Consider the following 15,956-nt stretch of genomic DNA (forward strand, 5'->3'; position numbering starts at 1 on the left):
AGGGAAGGAGAGCCCCCCTCCCTGGCCAGCTAGCAAGCAGGGAGGGGGGACGAAAAAATGTATATATATATTAATAATAATAAGAAAAATAAAAATAATAAAATAAAAAATAATAAAATAAAAAAATAATAAAAAAATGTAATGAAACAAAAAAAATATTAAAATAATAATTACAAAATAAAAATGCCCACCCCCCACCAAGGCTCTGCATCACACTCTGCATTACACACACACACACACACACACTGCACTCATACACACACACACACACACTGCACTCATACACTGCACTCATACACACAGCATTCTCATACACACACTGCATTCTCATACACACACTGCATTCTCATACACACACACACACACTGCACTCATACACACACTGCATTCATTATATACACACACTGTAAATAAATATTCAATTAATATAATTTTTTAAGGATCTAATTTTATTTAGAAATTTACCAGCAGCTGCTGCATTTCCCACCCTAGTCTTATACTCGAGTCAATAAGTTTTCTGGGGTAAAATTAGGGGCCTCGGCTTATATTCGGGTCGGCTTATACTCGAGTATAGACGGTATATATATATATATATATATATATATATATATATATATATATACATATATATATACATATATATATATATACATATATATATATATATATATATATATATATAATTTTTTTCCAGAATAGCGGAGCAGAAGCTCAATGCTTTAATTTAAAGGCAAAGTAAAAATTAGGTTTGAAATATAAAAGCAGTGGTTTAGATTTGTACAGTAAACATGCAGTAATGAAAAAAATCTAGATAAAATAAGTTTGTCAAGCAGGCATCAAATTGTACTCCAAGTGGGACAACTATATTGTATGTGTATAAAACATGAACCCCTATCCATTTCCATGGAATAGCAAATGTATGAAATCTGAGGATAAGTTATCTGTGAGAGATCAAACTAGTGCCCTTGGAAAATAATGTCTTGAAACAAAAATATTCTTCATACAATCAATTAAAAAAGACAATTTAAAATTTTATTGTGACAAAAGGAACAAAGATTCTGTACACTGTACTCACAAATTATACTGAAGTAATACACTGGTTTGGTGTGAATTGAGTAAATCTATATATATACACAGTCATACAGCCTCAAGTCAAAGGACTGAAGCTAAACAAAGTTTTTCCCGGTGGGACAAATTACTTGTGCGAATATATAAGCAGACAACAAGCTTGCTCTTTTTGCTTGCAAATAGTTTTACATCAACTTCTTCCACAAAATACTCTTGCACAATATAAAAAGCTACCACAAAAATATGTATTTTGCACACCATCCAAAATACCCAATATGAAGATTTAGTGAATTGTTCAGGGTTTTAATAAGAAGCAGCATGACCAATTGAGATCCAGGAACTTGTAGGAGCAGGCCTTAAATAAATATAAAGAGGAGTGCTGGGTCGCACCCAAACACGTTTAAGACATGTGGTACTAGTTAAACATTGTGCTTTGCCGTTAGTAGCCTGGTCAGTAGTATCCTCCAGTACTTTTTGTGATATTTTTCCCACGTGTATATGGCTTCAGGTATTTAGTCCCAGAGTTTGATGAGGCCGTCCCATCCACACGTGATAACTTTGGATGTTTCATGAGGATGCCAAACTGCACCTATGCAGACTTTATCGTGAGCCTTTAGCTTACTGTAAAGTTTTGTGGTTTTCCAGTCCCAGATATTCAGCTTCCCATCAGCATCACCAGAAACCACATAGCTGAAAATAAAAAAATAAAAAACTGTAAATACACCAGTACCTTTCTTGTAACCTATTTACAAAACTAAGATCCTGGATCCTTTAGTGTTGCACTGTAACACTCATACATGCAATTCACATATACACACAAGGACTGAATAACAGACATTTGTGCCTCTGGCAAAGTTTGGTCTTGGCGCCATTTGAAGGTACTATTGCCTAGTCAGCTGCCTATGAGTGGTGGCGGGCCCGTCTAAAGGGAGAGCATTTGCGGTCGGTCGGCCAGCCATCTGATAGAGCGTGGGGTGTTCGCATGGGCGGGAGGCTCCTGGAAGATTGAGACAGACTGGCAGGAGCACGAGGGAGCTGTAACTGTTATGCTCTGCTCGCGCGTCCTCCAGTGATGCCGGAAGCCGACGTCATGATGTCATTCCGGCCCCAGCATCACTAAAAGCGCTCTATGGAGCAGAGCAGGGAGATGACTGAAGCCCCACCGGACCCCAGTGAAAGCCAAATTACTTCAGCTCCAGGTAGGGAGGCTGGGTGGTCACCTTAATGTGTGTTGTTATTGTGGAGACCGTGAATGTGAGTGAGTGTCAGTGAGTGTCAGTGAGTGAGTGAGTGAGTGTCAGTGAGCGAGTGAGTGTCAGTGAGCGAGTGTCAGTGAGCGAGTGAGTGTCAGTGAGCAAGTGAGTGTCAGTGAGCGAGTGAGTGTCAGTGAGCAAGTGAGTGTCAGTGAGCGAGTGAGTGTCAGTGAGCGAGTGAGTGTCAGTGAGCGAGTGAGTGTCAGTGAGCGAGCGAGTGTCAGTGAGCGAGTGAGTGTCAGTGAGCGAGCGAGTGTCAGTGAGCGAGTGTCAGTGAGCGAGTGTCAGTGAGCGAGTGTCAGTGAGCGAGTGTCAGTGAGCGAGTGTCAGTGAGCGAGTGTCAGTGAGCGAGTGTCAGTGAGCGAGTGTGCCAGTGAGTGAGTGTGCCAGTGAGTGAGCCAGTGAGTGAGTGTGCCAGTGAGTGAGCCAGTGAGTGAGTGTGCCAGTGAGCCAGTGTGCCAGTGTGCCAGTGAGCCAGTGTGCCAGTGAGCGAGTGTGCCAGTGAGCGAGTGTGCCAGTGAGCGAGTGAGCCAGTGAGCGAGTGAGCCAGTGAGTGAGTGAGCCAGTGAGTGAGCCAGTGAGTGAGCCAGTGAGTGAGCCAGTGAGTGAGCCAGTGAGTGAGCCAGTGAGTCAGTGAGCCAGTGAGTCAGTGAGCCAGTGAGCGAGTGAGCCAGTGAGCGAGTGAGCCAGTGAGCGAGTGAGTGTGCCAGTGAGCGAGTGAGTGTGCCAGTGAGCGAGTGAGTGTGCCAGTGAGCGAGTGAGTGTGCCAGTGAGCGAGTGAGTGTGCCAGTGAGCGAGTGAGTGTGCCAGTGAGCGAGTGAGTGTGCCAGTGAGCGAGTGAGTGTGCCAGTGAGCGAGTGAGTGTGCCAGTGAGCGAGTGAGCCAGTGAGCGAGCGAGCCAGTGAGCGAGCGAGCCAGTGAGCCAGTGAGCGAGCGAGCCAGTGAGCGAGCGTGCCAGTGAGCGAGCGTGCCAGTGAGCGAGCGTGCCAGTGAGCGAGCGTGCCAGTGAGTGAGCGTGCCAGTGAGTGAGCGTGCCAGTGAGTGAGCGTTTAGGTGACTGGTCCCCCTTCAATCACACGTGTAAGGGGTTTTTACTCACCTTTCCCCCCCCCCACGCTGTGCTGGTCTCGCCGCAGCTGGCCCTGTCTCCATGACTGCGATAATCAATCTTGATGATCTCAGCAAATCCAATGCTTTCTCATAGGAAAGCATTGGGAGGCTATTGCGCATGTGTGGCAAAACGCCATGCTACGCCAATCAGCATCTCCTCATAGAGATGAATTAAATGAATGCATCTCTGTGGTGAACATTCAGCACCGCCATGCAGAGCGTGGAGACGCTAAACGTAGGTGCTGCGTACTGTGCGGCATTGACCCAGGACGCACTCTAGAGGCCATCTGAGTGACTTTCACTAGAAGTATTACTAGGCAACAATGTAAATACTGCACGTTCTCTCAAAAGGCAGGGTTTACATTGAAAAGTGTGCAGGGACAGGTTATTGACACGAGAACTACATAAAGCTGTAGTGGTTCTGGTGACTATAGTGTCCCTTTAAGAATTGTATTTTTGACATCGAAAAACCTGGCTCCTAACATTTTTTTTTTGCTGGTTCCTAGATTCCAAGCAAATTTGTCAAGACCTAGTCTAAATATACAAATAACATCATAGATTATTTTCTCATGCTTCACAACTCCATTGCATTTGTATTTGTATTTATGAATGTTGCTAGTGAAAGCAGTGCAATATGTTCTCGCATAAAGACAAACCAGTAGGGATATTTATTGTGTCTGCATATAGTAAAAAAAGGAGACAAACCTATTCAAAACACATTTATTTTCTGTGTGTGACTTAGATGGTTTTAAATAAGCAGGACAGAAGATTAGTTAGTCCTTACATTAACACAAGACTTGACAACATGAGACATTAGAAAAAAGAAAACAAAAATGTAATAAAAAATTAATTTATACCAAGAATGCAGAAGCATGCAAGAGTATATTAAACACAAGCATATACACATGTGCGCTCACCTCATATCTGGTGAAAAGTCAACTTGACAAGCATATCCAGCCACCATATGGCCCTTGAATATTTTCTTCTTGTTCAGTCTGAATCTGTTCTGGGCACCAAATATTAATATTTGATTGTCCATTGATTGACAGGCTAGCCATTTACCTGTAGATTACAGAAATATATCAGTGAGTTTCCATTATTATATAGCCTTTTCTTTCTTGTGCTTTTATTACTCTGTGCATATACAGTATTGAATAATAAAAAAATAAAATAAAAAACACGTCTTACGTACTGCAGCAATACAATAAGGTATATTATTTCACGGAAACAAACATTCAGCTTTTGACTTAAACAGTTATTCTAGTGGAAAAGCCCAAATCTGTAAGCTGGCTTTATAATAAAAACATGTGTTAAAAATAACACACAAAAAAAATCACATATACATGTATATACATACACATATATATATATATATATATAGACATTATTGAGCCAGGTCAATTTGATTCTAACCTTGCTCATTAAACATGTCTTATAAAGCCTTATTTGTTCATTTGTTTAAAATCTGCACTTCTCAAAGACTTCCTTGCATCCAACTCTTGGTCTTATATCATCTGCACAGCTTGGTGGATATATATATATATAAAAAAAAAAAGAAAAGTATTTGAAAAATACTCGAAAAATCAAGCTGAAAGTTGGAAAAACTATTGTTTTGCTATATGCTGTCAAACTATAGTAGGACAAAAAACAACAGCCCGCATTACACATAAATCATATTTTGTGGTGTAACTTTAAGGACAGATTAGTATGTTGAAGAGCATTCCAAGGCATATCTTTGGATTTATTTGTGCCCTACTCTATATTTACATACATATACATACACATATATATATGCATTCCTAGTACTTTGATCTTAGATGAGGCATAGAGGAAATTATTGCATCCCAATAAGACTCTAAATTCATATAGTAGATCTGCATATAAATCTGACTAACTCTGCTACAAACATCACAGTGCTCATTTGACATTAAACATACACATGCTAGTAAAACACTAAACATTTTACAGCTGCAGCTGAATAGAGATGTACTTTATCAGAACCGCAGGGTTTTAAATGTCAAAATGTTATGCCGCAGTGTTGCATATAAAAATATTAGGCATGGTGGCAAGAACAGATATAAAAATTATGTTACAAACGGAATAAAAGCATTAAAACGTTCAAATAAAAATAGAAAAGATTTAGTGACAGATCTATTTAGATCTAGATCACTAGTATAACCTTGTTTTGTGCATCATTTTTAAGAACCAAGAAAACCATTCCTCTAAAAAAATCTTTAAAGTTTCTTTTTCTACACTACAAACATATAGGTCTAATTAGTAATGCTGCTAAAAGATGAGCAGTTACTATGGAAACCAAACACCCCATTACCACCATTATAGGTTTAAAAAAATTAGCAGATCATTTAACATGAAATGTGGGCTGCATAGCTGGTATATAAAAATAATGCAAAACAGTACTTTTGTGTATAAATTGATTTTCAGAGGTGCATACAATCTTACCATTTATACATTTATATTTTAAAACTCTCGATCCCAGATCATATCTGAACTGAATACATTATACAGTATTGTTTATCCAAATACTTTGGAACGGGTCTGACATTTTAGCATGGAAAAGTAGGTTGGTCTGGAAAACATACGATCAAACACCTGCTTATCTGAATAGGAGAGAATCTTTGTGGCATTATTAGCAATATAGTCTCCTAAAAATTACAATAGAATAATATATTAAAGGGCTGAAGGGGAATAAGCACCTTTCTCCAGCGCCGAGCTACTTCGGCACTGGGGACTCTCCTCCTCCTTCAGTCGTCATCGGCTGAATGCGCATGCGCGGCAAGAAAATCACAGTGAGAAGCACGGAAGCGCCTCTAGCGGCTGTCAATGAGACAGCCACTAGAGGCTGGATTAACCCATTTGTAAACATAGCAGTTTCTCTGAAACTGCTATGTTTACAGCAGGCAGGGTTAAACCTAGATGGACCTGGCACCCAGACCCCTTCATTGAGCTGAAGTGGTCTGGGTGCCTATAGTGGTCCTTTAGGTAATGCCCATTTGTGCATAATGCTTGTACACAGTAAGTATATATATTTATTTTTAAAATTTGTTCTTTATGGTTTTCAAGTAACTTCTGGGGTACAGAAAGGAAGAAGGGAGGGGATAACACCAAAGACATTTATTTTACATGGCATCACACTGTTCACATACTGGAAGTTCTGTCGCATGGTTTCCAGCATTGTATGTGTGTCATTTGCGGCCCTTGTGTCAACATTTGGCTTGGTCCATTTGGCTCACTGCACCTGAACCTATTGTGGTGTTTGAGTGGTATTCCTGTCGTGCATGGCCCATTATATCCCTAGGGATCTTGCCATGTTTGGGCCGACTGTCTCACGTTTCGGTGTAATGTGTGTGCCTGTTCTTTTGTCAACGGGAGTTGGCCCTTTGGATACCGCTCTGACACACGGTACGTCAGATATCCTATCTTCCTTGGAGTCATGTTAGTTTCTCTGTGTGGTGATTTTCCTTTAGTGTTCGGGTGTCGGGGAAAGATAACTGGGGGTGGCACGTAGGGAGGAGTGATAAGCGCCTGTATCAGGGTGATGTTACATCAGGGACTAACTTAATAATGCGTCTGCCGTTGTGGGGGCTTCCCTGGGGAGGCTAACCTGCAGGGTTTGTGTGTTGGAGACTACAGACATGTGAGCCCTAGAGTGTCCGCGTTGTGCTTTGTCTGTTCAGAATTGCGTTAACGCAGGTGATATTTGTTCTTAGTAGATTGTAGGCAAGTCTTTCACATAGTGGCTATGGTGGAACGTCTTTTCCCTATTTTCGTTCCACATAATGAGTTCGTAGTCCACTGTCGAGGACATTAGAGTTGTAATTTCATGGGAGGAGGGCAGGTTTGGGGTCTTCCAATATCTGGCAATTAACCTTGATACTGTGCTTAGCAGGAAGAATATCATTTGTAGTTCTTTCCCTGTGATCTGTTCTGTATTGCCATTGGTGAATGTTTCGTGTAATGTTTATTTTACTGTATGCTGTGATCTTTGTAAGCTGGAACTGGACACAATAAACAGTCAGAGTGGGTCTGAGTTCTAGGAGTTGCCAAGAAAGAAGCTAGTGTTGTCTCTTTCCTTGCTGCAACTATCCAAGATCTGCTTTATTGTGAATGCTGGTGGATAAAAAGCCCAGGTCACAGCACTTAGTATAGTGATCAGCGGTGCAAGTTAATGGAAGTACCCACGGACGATATTAGGGCTGTAACGTCACACTCATTATTAAAAAGCTGCATTTTTTGTTCTTAAAATTTTGTAGAATGTGGAACCAGAAGCTGTTCTCAGTCAGATTCCTCATCCCAGAAATAGCTCCTTATAGGAATTTGTACACAGCTCAGCCCCTAACAGCACTGAGTGACCTGCTTTAAATTCACAACCTCACTGCAGACAGACAAACAGGTAGTAGATCCTCTTAATATGTCTCCATGGGTGTCTACCCTTTCTACTTCAGATTGTTTTTTTAGTTCAGAATAGATCAGTGCCAATAGATGAACTGTATGCATTCGCTAAAGTATTTTTCTGGAATATTTTTCAGATCTTTAAGGATTTGAACACATATACATAATCTGTGTATTGCTCACAATTTCAACTTGCCACTAGCAAGTGAAACTCCATCCCTTGTGAGTGTGATGTAGATCTTTCAGGCTTGCACTGGTGAGTAATGTTCCAAGTGTAGCTAGTGGCATAAACCTTTGAAGTGATGGTTGGATTAGAGTAATCCTTTAAGGATGCATACATGATCTCCAGAAACATACATACATTTACCAGTGTCTACCTTGACAGCCACATGTTGTGATATTTTAAGGTTCTTTTAAAAGATTACAATTTTACAGGTTTACTCACCATTGGGTGACAAGGTCACAGCAGGCATGGAGTGCATGCTTGGCTCTGCAATGTATTTGAAATCCACAGGAATATCCCTTTAAAATTAAAATTACTCATGTAATTAATAAAGCAAGTCCAATGTCTCATCTATATTCAAAGATAGTGTACAGAAACAAAAAATACTAAAATAAGAAAAATCTACAAAATTGCATTAACTACTGGAGTTTAATTAAAATACAAATGTAGGCAGAATTTGGATCCATAAAGGAATGAACAAAATAACACTTGCAAATTAAATAAGGATACCATATGTTTGATGAGCGCATATGCTAAGGGAAAAGAAAGGTGACCTTCTATAGGACAAACACACAAAACATACCTGTTCTTAGCAGGTTGAAAGATGCTGCCACTTAAAATTTAGCTCACAAACATTACTTGAACATATATGTACAATTTACCGATACACACATTATACCCTGCTGAATACGGTTATAGTACACAGAACTTACCACTCCCAAACTCTTAAACTCTTGTCATCTGATGTGCTCACAAAGCGTCTGTTCTCATCCACAAAGGTTATGGTGTTCACCGCTCCTAGATGTCTGTCATATTCTTGGACTATCTCTCCACTGCGAATATCCCACTACAATTGGTAAACCAGATTTGTAAATCATTTTTAAAATGAGATTTAATTACAATACCCCACCAAAAATAACAGAATTTTGCCTCTTATTTAACACTATTAAATGATACCTAAAAGTAACAAACTCCCCATGCACTATATTTGCAAAAAATAGTGCTTCCATATGTCTACTCCAAGACCCAGATGTCGGAGTAGGAGTCTATAAAACAGCTAAGATACTGCGCAGAATCGGGAGACTCCCAGAACTCTACATATACATACATATATACACCATTATGCCACTAAAGTTTTTGAGTGGCTGTGTCTGCATATGTCATTTATAATTACACTCACTTGTACAATTTTCTTGTCTGACATCCCAGCTACAAAGAGATTCTGTTTATCTTCATCCGGGTTGAATTTTACACAGTAAGGAACTTTCCGGTTTGTGAATCTGGATATGCACTGGCCTAAGTACAAGGAAACATTTATGAACAATCACTGCATAATTGACTTATTATATCATCACTGTGGCACAGTGCAACTATGAACATTTTTACTGACCAAGTAATAATAGCCGCTCTGACGCAGCTGACATGGGCGAGACTTTACATATATATGTTATTTAACATTGGTAACAGCACAGCTCTATGAAATCATCATTTAAGTTGTTATAGGGATAGGTGTGTCCAGACGCTTTTCTACCTTCAGGGGTGCAACCATTTTGCAACTCCTTTCCCTCCAGCTTCGGCAAATAGTACATACTATTTCACTCAATGGGCTGAGACGGTCAGCCAATGCTCTCAGACTAGCACCAGGTGCCTGGCTAACACTTCCTCATATTGCAGCATCATACCACAAGGAAGAGAATAATGGAGAACGGATCTGGGATTTTAGGCAAAAATTGCGAAATTAAATATCATCTTAGGTGGAATTTCCTTTAAATCCTAATTTTCCAGGTTATTGAAAACATAAATATATTATATATATATATATATATATATATATATATAAACCAGCAACAAGAGGATTTGCTACCAGTTTTAATGCTTTTTCACATTACCTGTTTCTGAGTCCCACAACTTAAGATAACGATCATAAGCTGCACTTAGGAACTGAGTTCCAACATTGTTGAAGCAGATGTCTCGAACAGCTTTACTGTGTCCTGAGCAATGATAAAGAGAAGAAGCAAAATCATACCGCTGAACATCAATCAAACCGCAGACTGGCAAGAGAATTCAGATCTTCCCAAGCTTTAAATTCATCACAGGGATGGGCTTCACTAGATTCAAGTCTCATATCTCCTGCTGCATACAAGGAATGCTTTGCAGCATAATAAATATGAACCTCCATGTGTTACAGAAAACAATACACGTTAGAAGGCAGTGTATATGTTCATATATCTCAAACCAAAAAAAATAAAAAATATTCAAATTCAATGTATAGCAACCAAATCTTCAAAAAAAAAAAAAAAAACCCAAACAAAATGATGTTGGCTGCATCCATAAATGCGTCTTGGTGAGTATTCATATTTAAAAATTAGAAATTGACTACAGATTTTGTATATGTACAGCATATATGTAAACATTACATTATATGATAGTTTTTCAGAACACTAAAACACCCACACTAAGAAATATGAAAAAGCAGTATCCAGTATGTATATTTATCTACCACGAGCATCTTTAACAGACATTTTTTACATTACAACAAGAAGCTGTATGGCAACTATTCCTCTAAAAGTTCAAAGAAATTATTCACATCAATAGTCATACATGAAAACCATCAGATTAATTTCCAGCCATACGTTTTGCAAGAAATATATACTGCATATCACTAAGTACCAATAAATGTCCGCAAACATCTCCGGTCCTTGTATACTTCCCAGAGCTGTAGAGAAAAACAAAACAAAAACCCCTTTAGATTTCAATAACACTGGTTTCACTAAATAGGGGGTGAGTCTAAGAACAACACCTTACAGCAATTTCATCTATATTTGTAATAATTTAACAGCACTGAATAGACTATTACCGTCTTCCATCCAAGCTAAACATCCGAGGGACTGCCACTAAAGGGGTCCCTAGGGAGCAATGTAAATACTGCATTTTCTCTGAAAAGGCAGTGTTTACAGCACAATGCCTGTAGGGACTGACTATACTCACCAGAGCAATTACATTAAGCTGCAGTTGTTCTGGTGACAATAGTGTCCCTTTAATATCAATGTAATTGCTCTACTCTTAGTACTGCCTCTTAACAGCGTTCAGTTTTGCAAATGATTTTAGGGAAGTAACACTCCTTCGTGCTAATGCCACACTAATGCAGTATGTAGAATGTGTATGGTGCAGAAGGAAAATCAATTAAGAATTACAAAAAGGAAGTGCCTTGATTAATGAATTGAGTTCCTGCACAAGTTCTACATACTACAGGGCTGTACTTTATTTGCTGCTCATCAACATGTTACGTGTGAAGGAAAACATTGTGGGGCTTTAGCAACCCATAATGTGCTTTCTTTCTTAGACAATCTTCAAAAGGTTCTAGGTTAGGATATGATGTTTATACATACGAATGTGGTATATCAAGATAAAAATAGGCTCAGGCATGAAGTCAGTCACAACACTTTTTATAAATCACCTCCAATGATTTGAGTTTGGCACACTTCGTACAGACGGGATTACTATAATGCACTTTGGGAAAGACATTCTCTTTTCAGAAACTCAATTGTAATCCAAATCACAACAAGAGCATACAATTTCCAAAACTTGATTGTGTCACTTGGGATGATATTATAGATTTGCCAATATGTAAAAAATAATGAAAATCAAACAATAGAAAAATAAATGAATAAAATTGTTAGAGCTCTCACCTTAATCTTACAATCCATGGAACAAGACAATAACAAATGACCAGAATGGGGATATAACCTCACAGCACTGACACCCTGAAAGGAAACAAGAAGAATAAGACATCAGATAAAGTTAATTCTGCTTTTGAGTTATTTTGTTTTCAAAAGAAATCCCAAGGTCTCCTGCCATGAAAGGATTTATAACATCACAGCACCCCACAGATGTAATACTGTCAGCTTGACAAAAAGGCAGTTTCACAAAAACGTAGCTTAGTACTTTGCAAGATTACTGCACAGCTGTACTGGAAAATGACTTATAAAATAAGTGAAAATAAAAACCAATCAGAAACACACATACAAGGTCATTTTAAATTGGTTGAAAAAGTTTTCCTGATAACGTTCCTCAAGTCAGCTTGTACAGATGACATCTTGAGTGTGGTTACATATTTCATTCTAGCATTTCGTTACTTTGTTGTTTTATACTTTAAGCATTAAATGGTTATTCAAAACATGTGCATATGTGATTACAGTTGGCATACCCTGGCAGAAATTGTGTCATTGATTTTGAAAATGAGTGATTATGCAAAAAAATAAAATAAAAATAAAAAGTATTTTATTGAAGAAATCACCCAAATGGCCCTGATCAAAGTTTACATGCCCTTGAATGTTTGGCACGGTTACAGACACATACTGGTTAAAATGGCAATTAAAAGGTTAATTTACATAAATAGTCAATGTGTTTGTTAGCTCTGATGTGTATGCACTGAGTCACGGGGAGCAGAAAAGAACGGTCAAAAGACCTGCGTAGCAAGGTAATGGAACTTTATAAAAATGGAAAAAGATATAAAAAGATATCAAAAGCATTGGCATTGAAAATGCAAGTCAGTACTGTTCAATCCGTTATTAAGAAGTGGAAAACTTGGGGAAATCTTTATACCACTCCAAGGTCAGGCAGACCAAGAAAGATTTCAGCCACAACTGCCAGGAGAATTGTTCAAAGATACAAAGAAATACCCACAGGTAACTTCAGGAGAAATTCAGGCTGCTCTGGAAAAAGACAATGTGGTTGTTTCAAGGAGCACCATACAAGGATACTTGAACACAAATTAGCTGCATGGTCAAGTTGCCAGAAAGAAGCCTTTAGTGCGCCAATGCCACAAAAAAGCCTGGTTACAATACAGGGAGTGCAGAATTATTAGGCAAATGAGTATTTTGACCACATCATCCTCTTTATGCATGTTGTCTTACTCCAAGCTGTATAGGCTCGAAAGCCTACTACCAAATAAGCATATTAGGTGATGTGCATCTCTGTAATGAGAAGGGGTGTGGTCTAATGACATCAACACCCTATATCAGGTGTGCATAATTATTAGGCAACTTCCTTTCCTTTGGCAAAATGGGTCAAAAGAAGGACTTGACAGGCTCAGAAAAGTCAAAAATAGTGAGATATCTTGCAGAAGGATGCAGCACTCTTAAAATTGCAAAGCTTCTGAAGCGTGATCATCGAACAATCAAGCGTTTCATTCAAAATAGTCAACAGGGTCGCAAGAAGCGTGTGGAAAAACCAAGGCGCAAAATAACTGCCCATGAACTGAGAAAAGTCAAGCGTGCAGCTGCCAAGATGCCACTTGCCACCAGTTTGGCCATATTTCAGAGCTGCAACATCACTGGAGTGCCCAAAAGCACAAGGTGTGCAATACTCAGAGACATGGCCAAGGTAAGAAAGGCTGAAAGACGACCACCACTGAACAAGACACACAAGCTGAAACGTCAAGACTGGGCCAAGAAATATCTCAAGACTGATTTTTCTAAGGTTTTATGGACTGATGAAATTAGAGTGAGTCTTGATGGGCCAGATGGATGGGCCCGTGGCTGGATTGGTAAAGGGCAGAGAGCTCCAGTCCGACTCAGACGCCAGCAAGGTGGAGGTGGAGTACTGGTTTGGGCTGGTATCATCAAAGATGAGCTTGTGGGGCCTTTTCGGGTTGAGGATGGAGTCAAGCTCAACTCCCAGTCCTACTGCCAGTTTCTGGGAGACACCTTCTTCAAGCAGTGGTACAGGAAGAAGTCTGCATCCTTCAAGAAAAACATGATTTTCATGCAGGACAATGCTCCATCACACGCGTCCAAGTACTCCACAGTGTGGCTGGCAAGAAAGGGTATAAAAGAAGAAAATCTAATGACATGGCCTCCTTGTTCACCTGATCTGAACCCCATTGAGAACCTGTGGTCCATCATCAAATGTGAGATTTACCAGGAGGGAAAACAGTACACCTCTCTGAACAGTGTCTGGGAGGCTGTGGTTGCTGCTGCACGCAATGTTGATGGTGAACAGATCAAAACACTGACAGAATCCATGGATGGCAGGCTTTTGAGTGTCCTTGCAAAGAAAGGTGGCTATATTGGTCACTGATTTGTTTTTATTTTGTTTTTGAATGTCAGAAATGTATATTTGTGAATGTTGAGATGTTATATTGGTTTCACTGGTAAAAATAAATAATTGAAATGGGTATATATTTGTTTTTTGTTAAGTTGCCTAATAATTATGCACAGTAATAGTCACCTGCACACACAGATATCCCCCTAAAATAGCTATAACTAAAAACAAACTAAAAACTACTTCCAAAAATATTCAGCTTTGATATTAATCAGTTTTTTGGGTTCATTGAGAACATGGTTGTTGTTCAATAATAAAATTAATCCTCAAAAATACAACTTGCCTAATAATTCTGCACTCCCTGTATGTCCGACAACACCTTGACATGCCTCACAGCTTCTGGCACACTGTAATTTGGAGTGACGAGACCAAAATAAAGCTTTATGGTCACAACTATAAGCGCAATGTTTGGAGAGGGGTCAACAAGGCCTATAGTGAAAATAATACCATCCCCAATGTGAAGCATGGTGGTGGCTCACTGATGTTTTGGGGATGTGTGAGCTCTAAAGGCACAGGGAATCTTGTGAACAGTGACGGTAAGATGAATGCAGTATGTGATTAGAAAATAATGGCAGACAATTTGCATTCTTCTGCACGAAGGCTACGCGCATGGGACGCTCTTTGACTTTCCAGCATGACAATGACCCTCCAGTGGTTACAGCAGAAAAGGGTGAATGTTCTGGAGTGGCTATCAGTCTCCTGACCTTAATATCATTGAGCCACTCTGGGGAGATCTCAAACGTGCGGTTCATGCAAGATGACCAAAGACCTTGCATGATCTGGAGGCATTTTGCCAAGACAAATGGGCAGATGTACCACCTGCAAAAATCAAGGGCCTCGTAGACAACTATTATAAAAGACTGCACGCTGTCATTGACACTAAACGGGGCAATACACAGTATTAAGAACTAAGGGTATGCAGACTTTTGAACAGGAGTCATTTAATCTTTTTCCTTTGTTGCCATGTTTTGTTTTAGGATTGTGGCACGCCATTATAACCTATAGCTGAATATGAATTCCATAGAAAACAAAAGAAATGTGTTTTGCCTGCACACTTATATTTTCTGTAAAAATGGTACATATATTACCAATTCTCCAAGGGTATGCAAACGTTTGAACACAACTGTATAAATAAAAAATAAAATTGGTAATTGAGTTAGCTTTTACAGTACCTTAGTATGTCCAGACCAGACATGAATCTGTTTCTTGGGTAGATAGCATTTCTCAGGCAATTCAGAGGAACGCAAGTTAATGTCAACATCTTGAGGCACATGAAGGTAAGATCTTCCTTGGTAATCATACATTTCTTTAACTAAATCCAGAAACCAAGGAGGAGTTGTTTAACACAAGCAAGCACATAAACAGTCATACTCACACTACATGCATTTGTATTACTCCTGCACACTAAAATTAGAATAGAACTTATTTTACAGCCACAAGTCCAATTCCCACAGTAAGTAAATCCTGTTTTCTTTCTTTAACGAGTTTCATTACAGAGATTACTTAAGAATAGAACAAAAGTAAAGATTTAAGTAATTATTTCTTTATGAGCACTTGCACTTCGAATTAGACTATAGCGCCATTTTGTTCGATTTCTGCTGTAGAGGACCTCTTTGCACAATATTTAAGAAAAATTGTTACAGTGGTTATATATACCAGCAGAGTTGTGGAGGGGAAAAAAGTGCGTCTGAAAACCCCTTCCACCTGAAGTGAAATTGCTAATTACATTGTTATTGCAGTGTTAAAGTAAGATTTCTGTAAAATGATTATTCTGTAAAAATAAAAAA

General features: G+C 39.2%; 1 protein-coding gene across 1 annotated transcript in view; it reads right to left on the reverse strand.

Moving 5' to 3' along the window:
• Positions 1 to 1,010: 1,010 nt before the first annotated feature.
• The window catches only part of CDC40 (cell division cycle 40), a 49,070-nt gene continuing 34,124 nt past the window's right edge, over positions 1,011 to 15,956 (reverse strand). Inside the window, exons 7-15 of the mRNA XM_063443514.1 lie at positions 15,342 to 15,481; positions 11,754 to 11,828; positions 10,735 to 10,780; positions 9,954 to 10,055; positions 9,245 to 9,360; positions 8,778 to 8,911; positions 8,287 to 8,363; positions 4,349 to 4,493; positions 1,011 to 1,758 (exon numbers count right to left, since the gene is read on the reverse strand). Coding sequence (XP_063299584.1) covers positions 1,581 to 1,758; positions 4,349 to 4,493; positions 8,287 to 8,363; positions 8,778 to 8,911; positions 9,245 to 9,360; positions 9,954 to 10,055; positions 10,735 to 10,780; positions 11,754 to 11,828; positions 15,342 to 15,481 — 1,013 coding nt within the window. The 3' untranslated portion in view covers positions 1,011 to 1,580. The remainder of the gene's footprint in view (positions 1,759 to 4,348; positions 4,494 to 8,286; positions 8,364 to 8,777; positions 8,912 to 9,244; positions 9,361 to 9,953; positions 10,056 to 10,734; positions 10,781 to 11,753; positions 11,829 to 15,341; positions 15,482 to 15,956) is intronic.

Source organism: Pelobates fuscus, chromosome 2 (genome assembly GCF_036172605.1).
Source record: "Pelobates fuscus isolate aPelFus1 chromosome 2, aPelFus1.pri, whole genome shotgun sequence".
NCBI classification, from domain to species: Eukaryota; Metazoa; Chordata; class Amphibia; order Anura; family Pelobatidae; genus Pelobates; species Pelobates fuscus.